Here is a 24,581-nt window from a genome sequence, read left to right on the forward strand (position 1 = left end):
CAGATGTTTTGACACACTAACCAGACAAGACCATATTTGGGGTTTATCTTCAAGTCTCTAAAATCCTTTCCCACTCAGGCCTCTCTCTCCAGCTGTCCCAGCACATAGTCCCTTAGGTCCGGGTTTTCCTCTCTCCTGGCCATCGTACACCTCTTCTCCATGGCACACTGGTGTCTGAACCTCTTTCCTTCCATTTCTTAACTGGACTTGGGCAAGCCTGCCCTCCGCTTTGTTCCTATCTTACTCGTGGCCAGGGCCCATGTGGGGGCTGCTCAGCTTCCTGGATGGTTTCTCAGCACACTGACTTCTTTATCTGATTAATTCAGCAAAGACCACCTGGACCATCATCACTTTCAGCTGTTGCACCGTTCACTTCTTGGTACCAACCTCCAGCTGTCCTGGACCCTGATGTAAAAGTGACATACACCCTTCCCCCCCGCAGCTACCCCTTGCCCTCTCAGGGAGCTCCACACATATTCTTGCTTCTGGTCTTGGGTTCTGTGCAGGCTGTTCACCTACTACATGAAAGAGTTTTCCTAAAATACCAGCTAGTGTGCCGTGGCATCATATTCCTGCCTCCAGGTCATTCTCTGGGACTGGCGCCAAGCGAATGCTCTCTCAGTGTTGGGGACATATCAGGTCCCTTCAAATGGAGGATTCTATATGGGTATGCTCATTTACGTATATGTGTGTATGTGAGCATGTTCGTGTGTGCACGTGCACACACGTGTGCGCGTATGTATGTGTACATGTGGGAGCCAGAGGTCAGCCTTGGGTGTCCTTCCTTGGGATTCTGTTCACTTTCGTTTTGAAGACAGTGTCTAATGTTGGGGGACCTGGGATTTACCTGATTGGCTAGGCTGGCAGACTGATGGAACCCATGAATCCTCCTGTCCCTGACTCCCCAGTGCTGGGCTTACAAGTGGGCCCTATTCAACCTGGCTTTCTGTATGGATGATGGAGATCAAATTCAGGCTTGGATGCTTGTGTGGCAACACTTTACCAACTGAGCCATCTCATTAGCTTAAAAGTTTTCCAACCATCTTAAAGCCCCTGAAATACAACAACCCTGATACCTATATCTATATCTATATATCTGTATATCCCAAGTTTTAAACATGTGGTGCAGTGATTCAGATGGAAACTCCATTTAAGTTTATTTCTTCTAGAATCTTCATACCTCCTGCTATCATGCCCTCAAAAAGGGAGGCATCCATTTACCAGGATGGGTGTGCCATTTTGACAATCTGACTCCCAGCCGAACTCCTCACCCGATGAACACAGCAGGCCAAACTCAGGCATCCTCTGGGGATGCCTTCCTGTAAAGCTTCCCTTGCCTGCTACCTTGCCTTTGCTGGAGACTCACATTTTTATTGCAACTTCCAATCCTACCATCAAGAGCCCAGCACGGAGACTCCCTGCGGCTATTTCTTACTTTAGTGGCTTTGTAAAAGTGCCAAGGCAAATCCATCATCTGCGGTGGTCCGGCTGACTCTTTGACACTTCGCCTTGACTCTAGGGGCCCGAGAACACAGGGCACCACGGATAATAAACGGAAAATAGTCTTCGTGGTGACTTATCATTGTCACCATTGTTTTAGTGAAAGCATGCCTGGAAAAATTTTGGAATGTTCGAATCCTTAGATGTGCCAGCATTTCCTGCCCCAGAACTACCCCTTTATGCTGTTACCAGGAGTGATGGACAGCCAGGCTCAGAAGAGCAAGGAGACCAGCTGCTCTCGGGAGCTGGTTACTGGAGCCCTGGAAGAACTTGGAGCTGGGCCTCATCCACCCATGGCTCCATTTTGACCCATGAAACCTTCAACAGTACAAATGGACACACGTCTGGCTCAGGGTCTGCCACAGGGGGAGTTCACAGGGTTGATGGGATGAGGGAGGCATTGCACCTGTTTATGAAGGCAGCAGCTACAGGCTGGCTTCAGGGCAAGAAGCAGAAGGGACATTGGAGCCCATGAGGACAGCGAAGTGAAGGATAAAACTGGAAGAGAAACAAAGAAGAGAGTGAGAGGGAGATGGATGAGGGGAAGAGAAAGTCAGACAATGGAAGGGGAAAGGGCTTGGAATAAAGCAAGAATGGATCTCTGGAAGGAGGCAGGGACAGCGGCAGGCTTGGGACAGACTCTTGATGCTGGAGGGCAGCTGAGGAGGGTGACAGGAGCCTGTGTGGAGCGATGGTGGTGACGGGAAGAAAGGGGTGGCAAGGTGCCTCTGTGGCCACTTAACACCATTTGATGAAGTTGAAAACGGGGTCCATTAGTTACTTCAGCAAACACAGAGCCCTGTTCCTGTGAGTCACTGGGAGACTGAACCACGGAGAAGACAATGTTTAAAACAGCTGCCCCATTGCCAGGCGATGGTGGCTCACACCTCTAATCCCAGCACTCGGGAGGCAGAGGGAGGCGGATCTCTGTGAGTTCGAGGCCAGCCTCGTCTACAAAGAGAGTTCCAGGACAGACTCCAAAGCAATACAGAGAAACCCTGTCTCAGAAAACCAAAAAAAGAAAAAGAAAAAAAAGTTGCTCCATGGCCTGGTTTGGAGGCCTGTAGTCCCAGCCACTTAGAAGGCAGAGGCAGGAAGACCCCAGGTTCAAGGCCAACATGGGCAACTTAGCAAGAATCTATCTATAAACAAACAAACAAATGTTTGTGTGATGGTTTGAATGAAAATGCCCCCCATAGGCTCAGAGGAAATGGCACTATTAGGAAGTGTGACTTTGTTGGAGGAAGTGTGTCATTGGGGATGGATGTTGAGGTTTCAGAAGCTCAAGCCAGGTCCGGCGTCTCTGTCTGCTACAGAACTCTCAGATATTCTACAGCACCATGTCTGATTACATGCCACTGTGCTTCCCACCATGATGACAGTGCCTTAAACCTCTAAACTGTAAGCCCCCACTAATTATTTTCCTTTGTAAGACTTGCCATGGTCGTGGCCTCTCTTACAGCAATAGAACTTTGACTAGGACAACTGGAGAAATTACTCAGTTGGTAAAGTGCTTCCTTCAGTGTAAGCATTAGGACCAAGGTTCCATGCCCAGGACCCACATTTACAAACCTGGACGTGGTAATATCACATACTTAAAGTCTTAGTGCTTTGGAGGGGAAAACAAGTAGATCTCTGGGGCTCTCGCTGGCCAGCCAGATGAGTGGTTCCCGACCAGTAAGAAACACTGTCTCAACAAGGTGGATGGCTCCTGATAGATGGCCCCCTAACTTACACATACACATGCACATGGATGCATATGTGCATTAAACAAACAAACACACAAATAACAAAAGGATGAAGATAGGGCATTTGCCTTGTGACATAAAGCCCATGCCCTGTGTGATAGACTGGGGGGGGGGTGTCATCAATTGTAGAGTTACAGCAAATGCCATTTGATTGGATTCTAAAAGACTCCAAGCAAGAAGTGCACACATACCTGCTCGTTTCTGCCTCACTGGCTCTTCCCCTGCTAGTTCATGGTCATGGAGAATCTGGAAGAGCAAATTTGAAACATGTCAGTCAATACTGGGGGACTCTCCCCTTGGCCTCCCATTCACAGGTTGCTCAGCATCACACCTGAACACAGATGCAGATGTGGGGAAACACCACAGGAGTTTGGAAGAGCTCACTGCTTCTGAGTCTCTTGACACCTCTGGTCTGCGAGCCCTGTTTAGAAACACCAATCTCCTCTAACCCATGCTCTGTACCTGAGACTTGAACCCTGAGTTGGGCGTCTGTAACATGAGTCGATCTCCCTAAGTTTTCCTAACATTCATCTTGGATGGCCAGTGTTTCTCCTGCTGTTTAAGCTGCTGAACCATTGCCGGCTTAGACATGATAGTTCCCTACTCTGGGCCTTTTCCTCCAAGATTCTAGATGGCTTCTGCGGTCAGACTATCTGCACATATGCCTATGCCTCCTAGTGGCTATAGGGAGGTAACTGACACTCAATGGACCTCTGGGAATAAGGGCAGTATCGATATCATAGGACTGTTACAAGGCTTGAGTGAACTCAAAAGTGGCATAGGGTAAGTTCCAAGCCAATTTTAGTTATGATGATGTACAATAGTTAAAAGCAAAGACTTGGACAAGGGAGACAGCAGGTGTAACGGCTGCTCTTGGTTATCGACTTGAAACACTTGAGAGTGGGAACTTGAAAGAGGACTTTCCTTCATCAATTGAGGCCTGTGGGCACGATGACTGCTGATTGATGTAGGAGGTCTGAGCCCACTGTGGGGAGCACCACCCCTAGGCAGTCAGCTGAGTGAGCAAGCCAGAGGGAGCAAGGCAGGAAGTGGTGTTCCTCTCCGCTTCAGTTTCTGCTTTCAGTTCCTGCCTTGGCTTCTCTGGATGTTGGGCTGTAAGCTATGAGATGAAATAGATCCTTTCCTTCAAGTGGCTTTTGGAAACAAACCCGAACAATGCATAAAATCACTTGCTGTGCAAGCATGAGTACCTGAGTTCAAATGCTCAGAACCCAAGTAAGAAGTTGGGCATGACCTCACTCACACACAACCCCAGCAGAGTTGGGAGCAGAGAGAGCAGGAGAGCTGGGGTTTGCTGGCTCCCAGCCTAGCTTTTTACCGAGAAGTTCAGCAAGAGCTTCTGTCTCAAGGGAATGAGACTGAGAGTGACTGTGCAGGATACCAAACATCCTTCTCTGTCCTCCACACACGCAGGTCCACACATCCGCCCAGTCACGCACATGCTCCCTCCGCCCCAGAGACAAGGACTCTACCGATGCTACGCTCTGATCTCAGCTCCACCATTGAACAGCAGTGTAACCTCAAACAAGTTATTGCATCTCTATGGCTCTCTCCTATCAGGAGCATGGGGATAAATATAGGTTGTTGGAAAGGTCGAACGATTACTATACGTATAGAACAGAAAACTTTGGTTGTACATCTGATTCCAGACAGTGCTGGAATCAGATGCCACGCTGCTGTGGGACACTCGTCACCTGTCTGCACAGTGCTACCTGGTTCTTCTCAAGTCCATCCTTTCCAACACCCATCTGTGGTGAACAGTCCATTTTGCTGATGGGATCAGTCCCCACTCAGCAGCAGTATCCAAGCCTTTCCCTTGCCTTGACCTAACATTGGCTTTTTTTCTTTCTCATTGCTTCCTGCCTGCAGGGAGGAGACTCCTGGGATATCCCACAAAGCAAGCTCCCCCTAAGGCTCAGTGAACAAGCTTCATTTCTTAGAAGATTTCCCAGATGGACTCTACACACGGGGATGTGTCATTTCCTATGATCTCCACACATCTCTGATGGCCACACAATGCTAAGCAGTATCCTCATCCACTCGATTGTCTGCGGTGATTTTCCAGTCCACTTGCTGTCGCTCAACTCAACAAAACTCCTAAGATTTATCACTCACTCCACACCAGGACAACCAACGGTGCTATAACTTTCCACATTTCACTGATAAGGAAACGGAGGTGCAGGAGGTCAAACACGTGCCTAAGGTCACTGGGTTCAGGACTCAGAATGTGAACTTGGCTAGCCTGACTCCAAAGTCAGCCCTGGCCCGGGTGGGCTTAGGAGACACACGGGGAAACACTGCTGCTCTCAGGGAGTCAGGCTTCCCTTGTCTGATGCGTGTCTCCGTGCCCCCCTGCCTCTTCCTCCTCTTCCTCACCTCCTTTTCTTTATTTTGTATTTTTAGTCTTTTCAAGACAGTGTGTCTCTGTGTAACAGCCCCAGCTGCCCTGGAACTCTCTCTGTAGACCAGGCTGGCCCGAAACCTAGCGATCTGCCCGCCTCTGCCTCCGAGTGCTGGGATTAAAGGTTTGCACCACCTTGCCCTGTTCCCTTTCTCCAGTTTCCACGGCTGGTCTCCCTCTCCTTTCTAAGCTATAATTTTTTGGAAATTATCGGCTGTTTTGTGTGTTCGCCTCCTCCAAGTCCTTACTTAAGAAACGCTGGCTGAGGAGAACATTATATGTGAAAGAGGTGGGGGGTGAAGGGAACATGTACCTGAGACTCGAGAATGTTCTTGAACAAACAGAGACGTGATGGGTGGTGACTGGAATGTCAGCAGCCCGGCTGCTGCTTCCTCTGCAGTGAGGTTGCTGCAGAGGAATGCGAACACGCAGGAACTGAGGTCACACGGGCGATGTATAGGGTGGGTACACGGGAACTGAAGTCATACGGGCGATGTATAGGGTGGTTCCTGGCAGCGTCCCCTGCTGCTGGCTTGGCCCCATTCCCGGACAGAAGGAAGGGCCTACTCTGCAGTCCTGTTTCCATTCTCCCTGGGGGCTGGGGAGAGGCTAGCCACCCATCTAAGTCCTGAGATGTGTCTGAGGGGCTCAGACAAGCCAAGAGGAGGCATTCTCAAGAGGCTGTGTTTGAGTAGCTCTCCTGGGTGATGTCCTCAGGCTTCCTGTTTACTGGTGGGACCCCAAAATTGCTGCTGGCTGAGGTGTGTTAAAATGTCAAGTACATTTCACTTCGAATGCAGAGTATCTCAAGTCCTTGTGAGGACAGAATTTTGCCCTCCTTCCCACAGACCGACTGGGCACAGCTATAGGTTTGGGGCCTTCACCGTGTGTGAAGGTGCCTTTGAGGAGTCACAACTCTCTCAACTCTTTATAGTAACCATCTGGCACTTTCTGGACACATCTTCGTAAGGTACTGCTGCACATCTTGTCCCTGCCCACTCGGCTGTATGGTACCACACGGAACTGGGATGCTAGGTGCTAGGACCTTGATTTGAACAGGCAAGGGCTAGAGTCACATTGTGAGCTGACTCCCACTGCCCCCTCCTACTATTAGCTGGAAAAGCCATCTGCTCCTCCTAAGTTCCCTTCCTGCCTTCTAAACGGGTAACCTGTGCAGAAGCGTATGAAGCACCTGGCAAGGCCTAAGGCAGTAGTGTGTGCTCATGTGTTTGTCCTTCTGCCCAGGGCTCCCTGGGGCCATCATTACCAACCTGAGTCTTTGGGAGGTTCTAGTTCAGGTAACTGAGACTCTAACCCTTGCTTTTTCCACTAAAATTTGTTTTCTGGCTAGAACAGCTAAGGAGGGAAAATTGGTCCAGCCAGCGGATCACACAGCTCTGGGGTGTTTTCGGGTAAGACAAAACAGTGCCCACTTGGATCTGTCTACACACTCTGCAAAGTTCTCCAGATGAGGTTGTGAGCCACAGTTCCCTGCACTGGGGATTTCCTGATGGCAGAGCCTCAGCCGGAAGAAACAGGCCACCAATTCCAGGAAGAGCCCCACCTTTCATACAAGATGACTTTCTAAATAATTTTGGTGGCAGATGGGGGTGGCCTGGTGTTGGAGACGGGAGTCAGTCAGGAATGAGATGCAGTGTGTGGTGTGTGTGTGTGTGTGCGCGCATATCTGTTTACATGTCTGTGTGTGCATGTCTGTGTGTGTCCCCATGTACATGTGGATGCCAGACTAGATGTCTTCCTCACTTACTCTACACCTTAGTTTCTGACATAGGATTTCTCTTTTTTCACCTGAGGCTCACCAACTTGTCTAGGCCAGCTGGCGGTGAGCGACAGGGAGCCTCCTGCCTCCAGCCTCCCCCTGTGTGCCATGATGAGCATACACTACTACATGTGGCTTTTTCACATGGATGCTGGGGTCAAACTTGGGTCCTCATTCTTGCCCAGTAAGAATGGCTCAAAAACTGAGCCCCCCCCACCAGCTTGAAAGGTAGGGATGAAAATCTAAATAGACAGAAGGCAACAAGATGTTCACCAGAGAGTCCAGGTGCCCCACATGTCAGTCCCCATGCCCAGAGCCTGCCACTCACTCCTTTTGCTGGCCTAGAATGCCAGTCTAACCCTTTGCCTCCAAGTGGGGAACTTGGAACTACCTTACCAAGATTGCTCACAGAAGGCCAGCAGTACACATGGACTCTAGGGACCAATTTCAAAGACCGTGGCAAAGACGATTCTTACAACAAGCCAGGGAAGGGATGCTGTTTATTCTTATTTTACACAGAGGGCATAGGTTCAAAGCTACGAGGAAAATGCTGGACTTCAATCCACGTGTGACGCCAGGTTAGACATGCACAGATTGTCACTGTGAACAGGATAACTGCAGTTGCTTCTAGAAGAGAGGCTGGGCTAATCTCAATGAGGAAATCACCTCAGGCTCATGCATGAGACACCACATCTTCTGAGTAACCAGTCCCTCCTCCATCTACTGAGCAGACTGGCTCACTCTCCCGCCTAGGTTGCACCCCACAAAGGCTGGCTCATATCCTAATTAGGTTGCATCCCACAAACTGGGGTTTGGTAGAAGAGACATTTGTGCGTCCCTAAAGTCATGAGAGAAAAAAAAACCCTAAAAGGACAAAAAAGACATAGATGAAAACAAAAGACCCTAAACGGGGAAAGGAAGCAAGCACATAAAATCATTGATACGGTGACGCTTCAATGTCAACATCTTGGATCAGAGATCACCTAGGAGACTGAGGTACACTTCTGGGTGTGTCCGCAGAGGCATTTCAGAGAGGACAGACCCACCATGGTGTGGCTGCCATTGCCCCTATGCTAGGGATCAGGGGGGCAGCAGCAGGGATGGGGCAGAAAGGGGAAAGAAGAAACGCAGTCCGACACCAGCCTTTACTTGGTGTCACAGTTAATGTGATGCACATTCTGTGGTCCACTGTGCCATCCTCCCCCAACTAAAGTCTCTAGAACTATGAGCCAACATGGAATCTTTCATCTTCGTCTTGTTTACATCAGACATTTGTTACAGAGTCAAAGAAAGCCGGTAAACACGGTGATGAAACAAAACGCCGAAAGCAAAACCAAATCCCATTAAATGTGCATAAATTATACTCCCTGAATCAAATTCCAGTCTCCTCAGATTAAGTTTAATAGAAGAAAGTAAAAGCCTCAAAGACAAGCTTTTATTTACCTGGGAGCTATTAAAACTTCAGCCATAGTGATACAAAGACGAAAACACAACAATCGGATGCCCGCTATAAATAAAAACCAATTTCATTCTCATAACAACCATAGGAAGTGGGCACTACTATTAGCATGAGTCTGTAAGTGAAAAGAAGAAGCGAATTGCCTGTCTTATCTCCCAGCCAGCAATGGGCCTTGCCTCTAAGCATAAGGAGAAGTGGGATACCAAGCCCACACGGAGCAATATACCCATCCCTCCCTTTACTTAGCGGAACGCCTCCCAACTTTCCAAAGACAAAGGACCAGCATTATTCCCTGGGGAAGAATCTTAGACACTACCCATGGTGCTTTAGCAAAGCTGGTCTTTGTGGTGCACACATGGATTAAAGGCTTTTGAACCATGCCGCAGGCTGATGCTCAGGTGAAAGTCCTTTGAGAGCACATTTTCTGCATGGCTTTCCAAATCTGCTTTATCACTGCCAGCTTCAGTGTGGAAGCCTCAGTCTAGCAGGTGACATGATGTTGCGACCTACAGAGTCTGTCATCAAGAACCATGCAATTGAGCTATGCTGTTTTTAAATCTGGCTGTTTTAAGTAAATTTACAACTTGGGGTTGATTTGTATTTATAGATTTCCTTGACTGCACAAAGCCCACCCTGGGGAGTAGAGACGGCAGTCTAGTGAAGGAGAGCAACCTCTTGACACTACAGCTGGTTTCAGACTGCAGGAAGTTGTAGCCCAGGAAATATACCAAAGACTACCTACATTCCTAGGCAGCACTGCCTCAGAATCCCCTCCTACGCCATGTTTCAGAAGAACTGCTTTCTGATTTTGACCTTACCAGGAAATCAAAGAACTGCGATGGGGAAATTACTACAGATGTGGCTTTACTCACCAAAGGGTGAACAGTCGTGCTCCGTGTCGCTTCTGAAGAACACGTCACAATAAGCACCAAGCAGAACGCAAGTGTCCTTAGCGCTTTCATTTCTTCTGATTCGAGTTGTTTTGCCTGAAATGGAGATATGAGGCTTCAGAGACACGGCAACTGAGTTATGAAACAAGGAAAAAATGGCCAACCGCCGTCTGGAAAGCCACATCACACAGGACCTTTTCAATGGAGGGGAAGGGCACAGATGATCAAACCAAGAAACAAGCTTTGTCTCAGCAGGGATATAAACACAGCAGGGAGGCCGAGGAGGGGAAGGTGTTTGGGGGTGTTGATGCTAGTAAGTAAAAACAAAGGTAGCAGGTTCGGGGTTCAGTCCCTGCACACGTGAAGGAGCGTGGGATGAACAAAAGAGAGGAGAAAATGAGGCTAAAGAAAAAAAGCAAGAAAAAGAGATGGACAGTTTAGTAAGAGATACTGTTAGGCCTAGGAGATGGTGCCAAGTGCAAAGTGTTTGATGCACAAACAGGAGAACAGGATTTTGCATCCCCAGCACCCATGGAAAGCCAGGCAGGGCAGCACCATCTATAAATCCAGTGCTGCTATGGGCAGATGTGAAATGAAACGAACATCTCTGAAAGTTCCTGACCAGCAACCCTGGTGTACACAGCGGTGGACGTTAAAGAGACCCTGCCTCAAACAAGGTAAGGCTGGACACTTGATTGTCCTCCAATCTCCAATCTCCACTCATGCAGCATGCAAGTGCACACCCCACATACAGATACGCACAGAGAGACAGGAATGATCTCTTTAATGCCATCCACGAGCATTGACTATACCACGAAAGCATTTGGAGAGCTTGCCGCACATTTGCTACGTCACTGAGCTTTGATATTTTCATGTCTGCCCTATTCTATCTTAACCTAACTTTTTAAAATTTTATTTCTGTAAGCAACCTATTCAGTTGGCCTTTTGACCATATTAATAGGCTAGGACTTAATTAGTATTTAGTTATAAAAACACCAGTTTTACCCTATAACACTATTTATACCATGGAACAAAACATATATGATATTAATGCCATAAAGTATCCTAGCAGATGTGCTAACCTTTAAACTCTCTCTGCATAATACTTGTTATGTATACAGGCGCCTTCTTGTATCCACATTAATCATTCTTGTATTTGAAAATCAGAGCAGTAAACTCAAACCAAGTCCATGCAGGAATCAAGAGAAATGGCTTGGTATAAATCCTCTCTTTTCTGATTTTGCGTGCATGTGCAATGGGTATAACAGGTTGGCTCATCTATGCCAGCACATAAGGAGGCCAGAGGTCAAGGTCAGGAATCTTCCTGTGCTGTACTCCACCTTACTTTGAGGCAAGTCTTTCACTGAACACGGAGCTCATTGACTGACTCGTCAAGGGCCAGGAGCTGCCTGTCCACCTCGAAGTGCTAAGATTACCGATGCTGGAGACTGTACTGGGCTTCAACATGGGCACTAGGTATTGATAACATGGTAACATGTTATCGGTGGGCATGGTACCCATTGAACCTCCTGCCCAGCCCTCTCACTGTGGTTTTCTATGCACACATGATGTGTGCCAGTGAAAAGAGCCACAGATCAAGACAGGAGATTTGGATTGGAGTCTAGGATTAGAGTCGTTATTGTGACCTGTAGGAGTGACTAAATCTCCTGTGGGCTCCATTCTATGAATATTCTCTGGAATGAGGGATAATTGTTAGCTACATTGCAAAGATGAGGCATTGTTTGGAGGAAAGAATAAAACCACCACTATGAAGGGAAATCAATATTCTAAATAATTGTCAACTGGTGTGACAGACTCTTGTCAAAGGGAACACAGTGTCAGCTGGAGATCACTTCAGCTACTGAGGTTCCTACTTCATCAGGGAAGAAGTGTGAAGCTATAATTCCTCTCTGCATTGCTACTGATCTTCTTAACACATCTGCTCTCCAGCTCACAGGAGTTCTCACCTATGAGGACACCGGAAGGGGGGGGGTGGGGGGGAGTGCTTTGCAATCTAGCTAGTGAGAAAAAAATATCCACACTGATCTAGTTGAGACCCAGGGCTGCCTCCCACATTCAACGCCATGTGTGGTCACAGGTGCCTTTAGTTGTCATGGCCCTAGACATGCATATTGTTTGTTCCCAGAGTAAAGGTCCAAGACTAGGAAACACAGAGAGAGCAATATGTCATTCCCAATCTTTCTCCTAATGAAATAAAGTATCGGGCAGTCTACTATAAGCCATCAAGTTGAGTGAGCTGACTGATTAAGAGAACAACAGCTGGGAGATGCGGTCTAATCCCCAGGGTTAACCCCGTCGTGCTGAGCAACTTCCTGGTCAACTCAGACTCAGTCTTCCTGTCCATGAAGTTTTAAGAAACAGAAAAAAGGAGAGTGCCTGCTGATGTCACATTACAGGAATAAGTCACAGTGGTTCTCAGCAATACTTGGGCCAGTACGTGCCTGGCTCCTGGGCTGTCAATAGTGATCGTCTCTTGCAGAGTGGTTAAGTACCAGGAAAGGCATAGTGAAGATCCAGCCTGTTCACCCAAACCTGGAAAACACCCTGCACCAAAGGCTGACTCTTCTGCTAGAGTCCCACCAGCAGTCCCGGCTAACTGTGATTTTGTTACAGACGAGGGAGTGGCAAGAGAGAAAAAAACAAGCAGGTATCTTGTAGAGTCCAACTCCTGATCATAAAATGGTCACTCGAGGCTGTCTGTGAATGCTCCCAACAGGGTTATTGTAGGATCCTTTTGTAATGATTGGCTTGGTAAACTCCACACAGCTCTGCCTTCCCACACTCTCTCATCTGCCTCTCACCAAGTACAGTCATCTTGGGTTTTTCAGATGAGGATGCCAAAGCTTAGGGCTAACTTTATCTCACAGTTAGCTAGGGGTGGAGACAGTCGAACTCAAGTAGTTACTGAAGATTCTTAAAATTCCAGATAATCATACCTTCCTCCAGCCTGGTGAACCATGTTGATAGGACACCGGATAATTGCAGGTGGTGATGGGGATGACAATCCCTAGCCACGAGGGGAGCTTAGCACAATTCAGTGTGTGTTAAACTCTCTGTAAGAGTGATGCCCCCTGGGCACCATAGTGCAAGCCTTCCAGTATTCAGGAAATAGAGGGAGGAAGATGGTGAGTTTGAAAGTAGCCTCAGCTACACAGTGAGATATCATCTCTAAAAGTAAGAGGAATGTTCCGTTTAACCTTCTTGACAGACAAGCCACAACTCTGTGAGACTACTGAATCATTCCTACTTGCTTCCTAGATGCTAAATTATTCCTACTCACTTCCCACAAACAGAAGGAAGCTTTGTTCAGGGCTCAAAGTCACACTGCTAGTACCAGACAGTGGAGAAATCGATTACCATGAGCCCTTTTCCACCAGAGAAAGCACTTGAACCAAGAGAGTTTCTTGGTGAAATAGCAATGTTCGTAAGTGGATAATTTTCTCAAAATGGACCAGGTAACTGAAACCTGAATCCCTGCTTCACAGGGCAGGACACTTTATCTTCTGAGCCAGAGTTTTCTTATGAACTAAATCAACGATTTGACAGACTCGATGATTGCAAATAACTTACAGCAGTTGGCCTTCAAAAGTCAGTGGCTGTCTTAAGCGTGGACAATTCCTTACATGGTTTGCATCTCTGATGCAACCTTGCAGATCCCCTTCTAAGCCACCCCCCTCCGATGTGAGACCTGGTCCAGGCCTCCCTGACTGACCTGTGTACCATGGAAACAATAACTGTGACCCTTTTACTTTGGCCCACCTCTTCAGAAAGAAGAGTCAATCTCTTTCTAGGCCTTCCCTGCTTAGCTCTTAATGATTTTAAAAATAAAAGTACCCTCACTGGTACCCAGGGCCACCCCATGACCTGGCTTTTATTTTTATAATAATGTGTTTAATAAGCATTCCCCTTATTTCCCCTACTGATGTTGGCTGATATAGAGGTGTCTAAAACAGTGAAAAAGTTTTTCCAGTGTTCAAACAAAAGCAAAAAGTCAAACAAAAACCATTCTTGAGGGTGGAGGGTAACCATTATCAGCAGACTATTTTTAAGTGTTTGCCTGATTCATTAATCTTCATCTCATAGGCTTGGTAGTCACTGTACATTCTAAGTTTACCCACCCACCATGTCCAGGAAAAGGCTGCCTCCTAATGTGAGTCCCTTGATGCATGCAGCTATAAATAGTCGTCCTATTCCCCAAACACCTACACACACTTAGGCAGCCCTGAGCCTGCCCGCCTGCATGACATGTATTGTTCCTCGAAGCCATGACTCCCTCTGCCATCTCCTCATGAGTCCATTTATTAGGTCCTGACAAGTGCCAGGTGTTCTGCTGGGCTCGGGGAAGTGGCAGTCACCAAGACAGTGGGTCCTGTCTCCATAGAGCTTGGAGTCTAATGAAGCAGACAGGCATCATTAAAGAGTCAATTACTCAAGGCGCTCTGGCATTAACAGTTCTTGAGCAGTTGCTATGGACTCAATGCTGCACGCCGGCTGTATTTAATCTCTTTGTCTGTGTAGCAATCCCACTGAAGTGTTTCAGGTGTGCTTTCTAGTTAAGAGTGTGATTTGCAATTAGCTGAGTCACAGAGCACTGAAACAACTTTGAGTAATCATCTAAATGTAGGAAGCTGAAGTCCAGTGTGGATCATTTTATCAGGGTGCTGAACTTTCTGGAAAACAAAAAGCAACTCTAAGAGGGACCTGACCCAGTCCTGGGAATCTGAAAGGTGCCCCAAGCACAGTGTTTAAATAAGCTGAACCTGAAGAAGACATTTCAACTATCTCTGGGGGGAGTGAGAGAGTGAATTAGAAGAGGGTTCCAGGTAGGAAACACCATGTGTGAAGGCCCTGAGGTTGGAGAAAACGCGGTCCATTTAAGGAGGTATAAGTAGGACGGAGTAGCTGGACATCAAAAGATCAGAAGACGGGAGCTGACATATCCTTGTGCACTCACGTGTGACCATACCAAGAGAGAATAATGTAAAGCAAAGTTCCTTGTCCAGATGATGGGCAATAGGCCATGGTGCCTCGCTTCAGTGGCAGCTTCACACACTGAGATTATTTCTTTGCTTACTGGGGATAATGTCAGAGTGATTGCCTACCCTACAAAGACTTGGGCTTGATTCCCCAGAATTGTAAGAAAGCAAACAAAGAGAAAACAACTTTGGGGTTGGAGAGATGTTTCGATGGGTGGAGTATTTGTGGCGCAAATGTCAGAAACTGAATCGGCACCCTAGCACCCATGTAAGGAAACTGGGCATGGTGGTGTGTGTCTATAATCCGGCTCTAGGGAGATAGAGGCAGCAGCATCCCTAGGGCTCACTGGTGGCTAGCCAGTCTAGCCAATTGCAGAGCTCCAGGTACAATGAGTCAAAAACATTAATTAAAAAGAAACAGACAACCAGTGTTGACCTCTAACCTTCATATACACATGAGGGTGTGCATCTGCACATATGTGTGAAAGTGTACACACACACAAAGAGGAAACAAAATGAATAGATAAGTAATAATAAGTCTTCATTCATCTTTGTGATTGTTGAGGATCTGAGAAGCGTGGGGTGCTGTCTGTGTGTAATCCCTCCAGAGGTACAGAAGTGCAGGTTCAAAACCCGTAATTGTAGCTCCCCACAGACCTGTATTTACAAGGGCAGAGTCGATAAGAATTATCTTTGTTGACCTTATTTAATCGATGACTCATCCCTGGCACACGCAGGATTATAAAGTAAATATTTATTCAGCACAAACACGAAACACAATGCCAATTAAAGGATTCTATTGAAGAGCATTTTTTTTCCTACTTAATTTTCCTTTGCCTTGAAATAAGCTTCTGTGGCAACATTGTGTCCCAGCAGCTCGGAGACTATCTGATTACAGAGGAGCATTTGTTTGTACACAATGGGATGGAGTTTTCCAAAACACACTCCACATGTGTTGATTCTTGATAACCCGTTAGCCTTCTTGCCTCCTTGTAAGTCACCAGGGATTTTAACATTTAAGTAGAGATTATCATCTGTAAGAAAACATGAAGTTCCTAACACAACTCTTATCTATCCTATCTCATAGCTTCCATGTTTCACAGAAAGGGGTTTCCCTGGCCAGGGAGAACAATGTCCAGCAGACATTCCAACTGCAGACAGGGGTAGCCTTGTGTTTGGCCACAGGGCTAGATTGAGAAGGAGTGGCTTTCAGCTTACTCCTGTTGGGTGAGTAGTTAAACAACACTAATGATGTGTGGCTGCCCTGCAGCCTGGGTCTTCTCATGGGCCAGATCTTAATTATTTCATTGCTGGATTGTGGAAAACTCAGAAATGTAGCCGTCTGTCATGTAATTTAAAATATTTCAACATGCTGGGCTGGGAGCTGGCCTAGTTAGTAAAGTACAAACAAGGGGGCCCAAATTCAACCCCACAGCATCACACACAAAAGCCAGGCTCAGCAGTGAGCATCTAGAATACTCTGTGGGGCAAGAAGGATCCCTGTGGCTTGCTGGCCAACCAGTCTAGCTAAATTGGTGACTTCCGGGTTTAGTGAGAGATCCTGTCTCAAAAAAACAAGGTGGGGAGTGATTGAGGAAGACACCTAGAGATAGAAATCTACCCTTAACACACATACTTTTATACATGCTTATGCATCCCTGCAGCGATGTGCGAGCATGCACGTGCATGTACACACACACACAATATTCCCGTTCCAGGGCTATCTTAGCCTTCTGAAGTTGCTCAGCCCTGGCCACACAACCTTCCTGCGATGTGGTGTGGCTACCCCTGGGTCATGATCTTAATTCTCTTAAATTTTTATTTCTCCCCTGAGGAATACTGTTGAATTTTAACAATAAGGACTATGCCACACAAAGTGGGAAAAGAAGAAATAATGATTTCATTTTTTCCTCTAGATACAACTACAAGACCTTAATGCTCCAAGGTGTTTTCATTTGTACCATGTGACTTTAGTGCTTATTATAAGAAGTATTTTAGCAAAAAGAACTTGACAATGTATCTCGCCAGGGTTCCCTCCTCTGTGACATCGCTTCTCCTTCCCCTATTCCCCCTGCTCCTCTCCCTTTATCATCCACCAAAACCACAATAACCGAATCCTGCCGAACACCTCTCCTTCCCTTTTGACTTTTCTTTCATGACACCTTTGCTCTTGAGAGTTTGTGCAGTTCCGCAGTTTGAATAGCCATTTTATGTGGGAATATTCCAGGCTTTATTTCTGCCCTGGCCTATTTGCTAAATACTAGGCACACAATTCCAACTGCACTATTTCTGACTATTTAGACTATTCTGGGTCTAAATTGGACTCAGCTAGAATAAAATCTGCTGTCTTCTGTAGGAATGCAGTCTTTCCTAACCATCTCTTCCTGGATTTGCTTCCTGCTGGCTTATTCTCCAGATGTGCAGGCCCACGGCCCCACTGTTATTCTTGGGCACAAGAAGAAGATAGGGCTAGGGAGTGACATCCCACGGGTAAGTAGGTAGCTGATGACACTCTCAGAGGGGCTCATGGTTCTTTCGTTGGGCTTGGATGTTACCCAGTCACACCTGGATGGTGGCTGTAATCTCCTGTCTGGGCCTCTCCCTTTCCCTGACCACTCATCCTACACAATAGCAACTGGTAAGTTTTCTCTGGCTGAACTCTCCTCCGCATCACCACTGTGCCCAATCCAAGCACTTCAGGCATCTTCAGATGCCCTGGGTGTGGATGCTCAAGCAACACCTGACAAACAAATCACCGCAACCTAACACAAAGCCAGCCCAGACAACATCGTCTCCGTGATATTTGGATACAGGTCTATTCACAAGCTTCTGCTGTAAGCTTCCCTTACGAAATACGGCACACATGTTACCAGTAGATGTGGGTTAGATGGATTGCCACCTCCAACTGTCTCCTCCTATGGTTCTTGACCACTGAGAAGCTTTTTTTCTTCCTTTTTGAGTTTCGAGCATTGTTTCCCCTGCATCCTTTAACTCAATAACAACGACTGCTACCTTTCATCAAGCACATCCACAGACTAGATTTAAGGCTAAACACCCACACACATCAGGTTCACTCACTCCTTATGACCCTACTTTATGGAAACCATCATTATCCCCCACTTGTACAACGAGAAAACCAAAGCCTAGCTAAATTACACAATATACCCGGGTCACATAGCAGCAGTGTCTATTGCCAAAGCCTGAGCCCTTAACCCTTGCGGCACACAGTCTCTCATCTTTTCTTCAGGGACACCTTCTTTGAAATACACCTGCATGTCTCTACCTAGCTACTTTTCTAGCCCAGCCCTGTGAGTCTCTTGGCACTGCTTGCTGCTGTGGTTTTTGGCGTGTGGCACAATAATTAGGTACATGAACTCTGACGTCAGACTGCCTGAAATGTAATTATGACCCACTAGCTTTTTCTCTCAAGCAGTTTACTTAACCTTTGTATATAAATCCTCTCTAAAATAAGGATTATAATAACACAAACCTGTGGGTACAACTAAATAAAAAAAAGAGCAATCTTCACAAAACACTGGACGTGGTGCTTGGAACACAGCAAGCACTCAGTAAATGTACGTCACTCAAATTCTCAGTGCTTGCACCTGAGCTCAAGTTAAGAGTCTAAAGCAATTACAGGAAAAGACTGCCTGCATTCTTAATTCTGCGAAACCTAGCAAACCGCTCTGGGGCACCTGATTCCACTAAGCTGTGATTTTTTAAGTATTTATTTTTACGATTGGGCTGGAGAGATGGCTCAGAGGTTATTTTTACGATTATCTTTTAGGAAGTGAGCAAGATTACAGTTTTTTGAGGGTGGTGACCAGAGCCAAGTAACGTGAACTGAAAATCAGAACTGGTAAATAGCTTGTGCATGTACCATGTGCCCACAGCCAGTTCACGCATTTAACCGAGCATATCCTGTTTACTAGGACATTTAATCAGACTCCCTAAGATCTGCAAGTTGCAGGAGCTAATGTATCTGTGTCAAGTCAGTGGGGTCATTCCAGTTTAAACAGGAAAGACAATGCCACTGTGGGTGGAGACAGGAACGTCCTCTCCATCCTTGCCTGTTAGGATTCTAACTCATAAGGCTCACATCTGGGCACAGCCCCAGCTGTTCAGAATCATAACCAGGCAATGTCTCTGAATCTCACTTTAACCACTCCACACCCTTTACAGGCAGGATTCCCACTGTCAGCCTTGGGAGGAGGGGGATAATGGACCCACCAAGGAGACAAAAAGAAGACAATGCATTGCAAGGTCCCTTCCAGAAGGATTCTGATTCAGCTGCCACAGTGAAAGGTGTGGACCTTGCTCTGACTTGGGGAAGCTCCTTGGGTGACAGCAACCGACAGCAGGTATTCTAGTCTGCAAATATCCAAACGATGCAACAACTGGATGCACTTTCACAATCCCCAGTAAAGCATCCACCATGCTGCAAAGCTAATACACTCAAGATAATCACATCAAGTCTTTGTTATCTTTTATCTTTTATTCCTAGCTAAGGAAGGGGCTGAAGAGCTGAAAAGATATCTGAATTCTCGGTCTCAGAGCCCCATGAGAGAGTCACTGTGTAAAGCTGGGCAAATTAGTTAGCTTCACTTTCATATTCCATGAAATGTAAGTGCGCTTCTCATCTTTTGTTCAATAAGACAGGATTGGACAGATGCCAGCTTTCCCTGTGGCATGGAGAAAGGAGAGTCGCGGGCGTCTTCTGAGGGCACGCAAGTGGTATATGAATGCAAGAGACTGAACTGAGACCTACAGGAGCATTGGCTGCCCTGACCTGTCACCTAGTATGTGACTTCATTCTTGTGCACTGCCAGGCTACCCGCCTGCCATACTCGGAGGTCAGTGCTGTGGGTGAGAGGATTCATTAGCTTAGCGACAGCCCTGAAGAGGGGACTGAAGAAGTCCAGCAAGATGGTCTAAAGCAGAATCTGAGACTCCGTAGGCCCACACGACCCTCAGTTCCAGGGTGCAGAAATCTTAAAACGTCAATAAAACACCAACTATCCACTGAGTGAGTTGTCATCACTCAGGGTTTTTACATGCTTCCCTGTCTGTTTCTTCTCTCTGAAGGCTCCTCTCATTCTCTATGACCTACGAGGACTTGCTCACTGTGATTTTTTTCTTACTCTTTTATCTTTGTACAACACACAGAGTAGGGGGCAAAGAGAGAAGGCTGCCTTTTTACAGCAGATTAAAATATGAGGAAAATGACCCATCAGGTAAAAATCAAAATTTCCCTGCCTTCACCCATTCTTTCTTTGGTCAGTCATTTAGCTGTTGAATGATTGATCGGTCTATGTAGTCGGTTAATTCCTTTATCATTCCCCCCTTTTCTTTCTAGAATAAGGTTCTCTCTGATGTCCTTCAAAGCAGGCATCCAAACCACTCCCTGTTACAGTTTCATCCTTGAGAAATTGTTATTAATATTGTTAGGTATTATTAAGGATCTAAGTCAAAAAACAACACAAAATAGTAAAAAGAAATGGAATTTTTGTCATATTTTCTAAATTCTGGGGAACTATGCACATCCCTCGGGTGTCATGTTATCCTTCCAGGGAAGAGATATTGTCATCAAAAGACTCTGACATTGAGGGCGTGTGAGACCCCATCCTGGCTTACTCTAAGAGCCGGGAAAAACAAAAAATATACCCTTTACCTGGTACCACGTGGAGCACTCGGTGGTATAATTTGGTGGGGGGAGGAGAAAAAGTGTAATGAGGTGGTATAATATTTTAAAACCACGAAGAGCTAATCTTCTCCAACAGGAATATACCCATGTATTCCTATGTAATTAGAAAAAATGGCTCCCCTCTGCCTGCCCAGTGCTCTGGACATAGAGGCAGGAGGGTCACAAGTCTGAGGCTAGCCTGGTCTACATAGCAAGTTCCAAGTCAACTAGGACTATATAGCAAGACCCTGTCTCAAAAAATAGAAAAAGCAAACAAAATAAAAAAAAACCAAAGCAACAAAAACAAAAATCTTCATTGGGCCCTTTAGAAAGGGCAAAGAGCTATGGTGGAATCGCACAGTCTTGCTTTTTCCTTTTTTTTTTTTACAAAAGAAAAAAAGAAGAAAGAAAAAGAAACCTATACACCACAGAGATTTTTCCTACTTTCTACAATATTCGAAGCAAGTTTGACTGGTTCTTCGTCCCAGACATGTTACTGAGCAACACACAAGCTCTGTTCTCCACAGCCATGGGCAGGAGGTCTCTGCACCCCACCCAAGCCCTGTCTGAAACTCCTTCAGGTACTCAAGCACAGCCTCCCCTTGCTCCGGGCCACCACCATGACTGTGTGGCTATCAGGACAGCAGAGGCTCACCAGTGTTCCTGACAAGTTTGGGAGGATTCACGATAAGTAAACCTTACTAAAGAGAAAATCCTAAAGGATCCCAGACCCCCTGAGTGGGCTTCAGTGGGAACTTGGAGCAGCGTGATGATCGTAGGTGATCTAAGTTACCCTGACTGGGACAATGCTGTCAAATGAGTGTTAAAATGCCTCAGGTTGCCAGAGGTTTTCTTACAAAGGAACACGAACTACAGAAATAAAGAAAAACAAAATGTTACCTGTTTACCACTGTTGTCTCCAGGGGTCTGCTCTCAACAGATGTGGAGAAACTTCTGTTTTTCACTACGGGGCCATCGGCCCCGCAGCCTGCTTGGGGAACCTCACAGACACTCAGGGGGCAGCAGGGCAGGCTTCATTGTGAACAGGACTGGCCACTCCTTTGGTCAAGTTTAGCCTTCCCGAGCTGCACTCCTCCTAGCCTCACGGAGCCATCCCCTAGAGCCTCGTTGCCGTTTGAAAAACAAGAAGCGATTTCCTGGTCCACTTCCCCAGATGGCGTGTGCAATTTCCCTCACGCCCATGGGAAGTCCTTCAGGTCCTCTTATTGAGAAGCCTCTCCACTGAGTGGACAGACTTGTTTGGGCAATGCCCCTTGTTCTTGCTTTCCTTTCTCCAAAGGGGTTAAAAAAATTAAAATACCAACAGTGCAAACCAAAAACGCGTTAGCACTTATGAATGAGTGGTTCAGAATACCCGATTTAAACCTTCAAGACAGGTCATGAATTTAGACTGAGTAAGGAAAATTAGAGTTACCCACAAGCCCCCTGTCTGTTGCAGGACCAAGAAATCAGAAGCTGAAACTATCCCAGAGAATGAAGACCTGACTAGAGCTTGAGGGAGACCTGTGCTTCAAACACATCACAGTAAGGGACATCTAGTTCCCAGGGAACCTGAACATTGGTAGATCAAATGATGTTCATTCAATGACACTTCAACAAGGTCTCAGCAACAACGGATTTGAAGGCAAGAAGACATGGAGAGGGCTAGCTGCTCAATTTCTGAAACTCTATCCTTACAAGGTTTGCTCAATAAGGTCCTGCTAGGGTCCAGGAATCTATGTGGGAAGAAAGCAATCCTGGATGGTCCCAAGTATTAAAGACAGTCTTAATCTGTCAGTGCAAGGGCCCCAGAGTCTGACTATTAGGTTTCAAACCTTAGCCTGCCAATGTCTATTCACACAGTCACATGTATATGACTTGATGGTATTGAAAGTTAGTTTTACTGTGTGGAACTGTGATAAAATATACAGTTTACAGGCTTTGTTGTAGTTCACTTGGAAGAGCTAAACAAGCCAGGGAGATGGATCTACATGTAAAAGTTCTTGCCACACAAGCCTAAAGATGTGAGTTCGATCCCTGGAGTCGTGTAAAGGTAACCGGAGAAAATCAACTCCACACACATGCTCTGGCACACACACACACACACACACACACACACACACACACACACACACACGCGCACACTCACGCACGCACACAAATAACGAATTGATAAGTAAAAAAGTTTAAAGGCCTGGGTGGAGTCATGGAGTCTACTTCCTCCCTCTCATCTCTCTCCCTGTTCCACTCTGTCCCCTTTCTCCCTGTGCATTGCCTGCTGACAACGCTACCTCTGCAGGGCAGGCAGTGAATAGTAATCAGACCAGAGACACAAGTTAGGTCACATCATCCCTTAGGGATCAGTTCCAAGAGTCCCAGAAGATTCCAAGTCCAAGGAAGGATGTTCATGTCCTTCATATAAAACAGCATAGCATTCACAAATAACCTACACGTGTGCTCCTACATCCCTTACCTCCCCTGTATTACTCCTGATAGTCAATAAATAATTACATAAATAATTATGGTTCTGCAGTGTTTAGAAAATAATGACAGACTGAAAGGGCCTGCACATTTTCAACACAGACGGAATTCTCCAAACATGTTCAGTCCAAGGTTGGCTGAATTCACGCATATGAAACCAAGAAATATAGAAGAGCCTGTTTGGGCAAAAAAGATCCTGAGCTCCTACGATGTATTATTCCACATCTATGCTCTCAATTGTGTCCTATAGCTCGAACTGGGTATTTTTAGCCTGAAGAAAGAGCTTGCTATCAGCATGGGCTGCTGACGAATTTTTCCTTTCTTCTTTCCTCTCTCTCTCTTTCTTCCTTTCTTACAATGCTCACCTGCATTGGCAGTGGTGTTGTAGTTTGCTCTCTGATGTGGAATGGGGAGTTGACAAAGTGGCTCTCCCTTTCCTTCCTCGTGCCCACAGTCCCCCGTCGTCACTAGGGACACTCTGTGCTCACCACACACTTCACAAGGAAAACAGAGCCTGGTGGGAAATGCATCTGCCATATGGCCCTGACTACAGCTCAGTGTTAACTGCTAATAGAGCACCTTGTCTTGTGGCTTTGACCATCTGAGACACCCTTCTCTTTAATTCTGATGGTACAGTTGGTGGCGAGTTGAGCTCAAACCTCTGCAAGCAAACTATGGGCACAGCCAGAGTAAATAATCCATCCGTTGTGTTACCCATGCTTGTTAACAGGAGTGCCTTACATGCCAGGTGCAACCTTTAAAAGGGAGACCTTCCCGCTTTTCCAGGCAAGAATTTCAGCCGCCATCAACACACACTTTCTAATATAGACCCAGTCATTTTATTCTTCTGTCCTCCCCTTCTTCATCCAAAGTGCTACCTTCTCTCTTGAAGTTTACAGGTGTTATTTTCTCCAAAGACCCTCCTAACTCTCCTCTCTTAATCCAGGTGTTCCCTCTGTCAGCACACCTCCCTCCCACCCCCCCCCAACCCCTGCCCCCACTCTGCCCCATGCCATGCTGCCTCGGAGGGGTCTTTGCTGCTACTCCTCTGCAACCAAATGATCAGCTTAATGCACTGACTATATGCACTTTGAGGGCAGGGACCAGTATGATTTATTTGATGCCTAGGTCCTATTATAGAAGCGGAATGGAGTAGATGGCCAATATTAATAAGAAGCTGCTGAAATTAAGCTGTGTCACGTCAATTCTCACAGCTGGTTCCTCCTCTTAGCAAAACGCTCCATGGCTTCAACTTTGGAACGATTCTCTGTAGGCATGTGTCCCCAGGCGATCTCCACTTTGGTTTAAATGTTTGTATAATGACTCCCAAATGCCTGTCTCTGTTATGGACCTGAAACTCTGACCCATGTACCCAACTGCCTGTGTACCATTTCTAGCAGGGAGTTCAACAGGACCTCAGGCTGTACGTGTCCAAAATGAAATCCTTGACCTTCCCTCCAAATGACCTATCTCAGGGACCTTGGCCATCTCCATCCTTCCAGATTACCAACACCCAAGCCCTAACAGCCCTGCTGGTGTCTCTGGTTACCTTTCTTCTGTTAGAAAACAGTGTCCCCAAGAGAAGAGGTGAAGACCAATAGGTCTCTGCAGAAGACCATTT

General features: G+C 46.5%; 1 protein-coding gene across 4 annotated transcripts in view; it reads right to left on the reverse strand.

Moving 5' to 3' along the window:
• Adgrf5 (adhesion G protein-coupled receptor F5) overlaps window positions 1-24,581 on the reverse strand; it is a 93,040-nt gene that overhangs the window by 44,405 nt on the left and 24,054 nt on the right. For 2 of the 4 annotated variants that reach the window (XM_040729520.1, XM_040729517.1), the window contains exons 1-3: window positions 21,380-21,620; window positions 9,782-9,895; window positions 3,440-3,494 (exon numbers count right to left, since the gene is read on the reverse strand). In XM_040729520.1, the coding sequence (XP_040585454.1) occupies window positions 3,440-3,494; window positions 9,782-9,871 (145 nt within the window). In that variant the 5' untranslated portion in view covers window positions 9,872-9,895; window positions 21,380-21,620. Of the gene's footprint in view, window positions 1-3,439; window positions 3,495-9,781; window positions 9,896-21,379; window positions 21,623-24,581 lie in introns of those variants that run through there. The other 2 variants (XM_040729519.1, XM_040729518.1) reach the window with 2 other exon arrangements.

This window comes from Mesocricetus auratus, unplaced genomic scaffold (genome assembly GCF_017639785.1).
Source record: "Mesocricetus auratus isolate SY011 unplaced genomic scaffold, BCM_Maur_2.0 Super-Scaffold_100021, whole genome shotgun sequence".
Taxonomy (NCBI): Eukaryota; Metazoa; Chordata; class Mammalia; order Rodentia; family Cricetidae; genus Mesocricetus; species Mesocricetus auratus.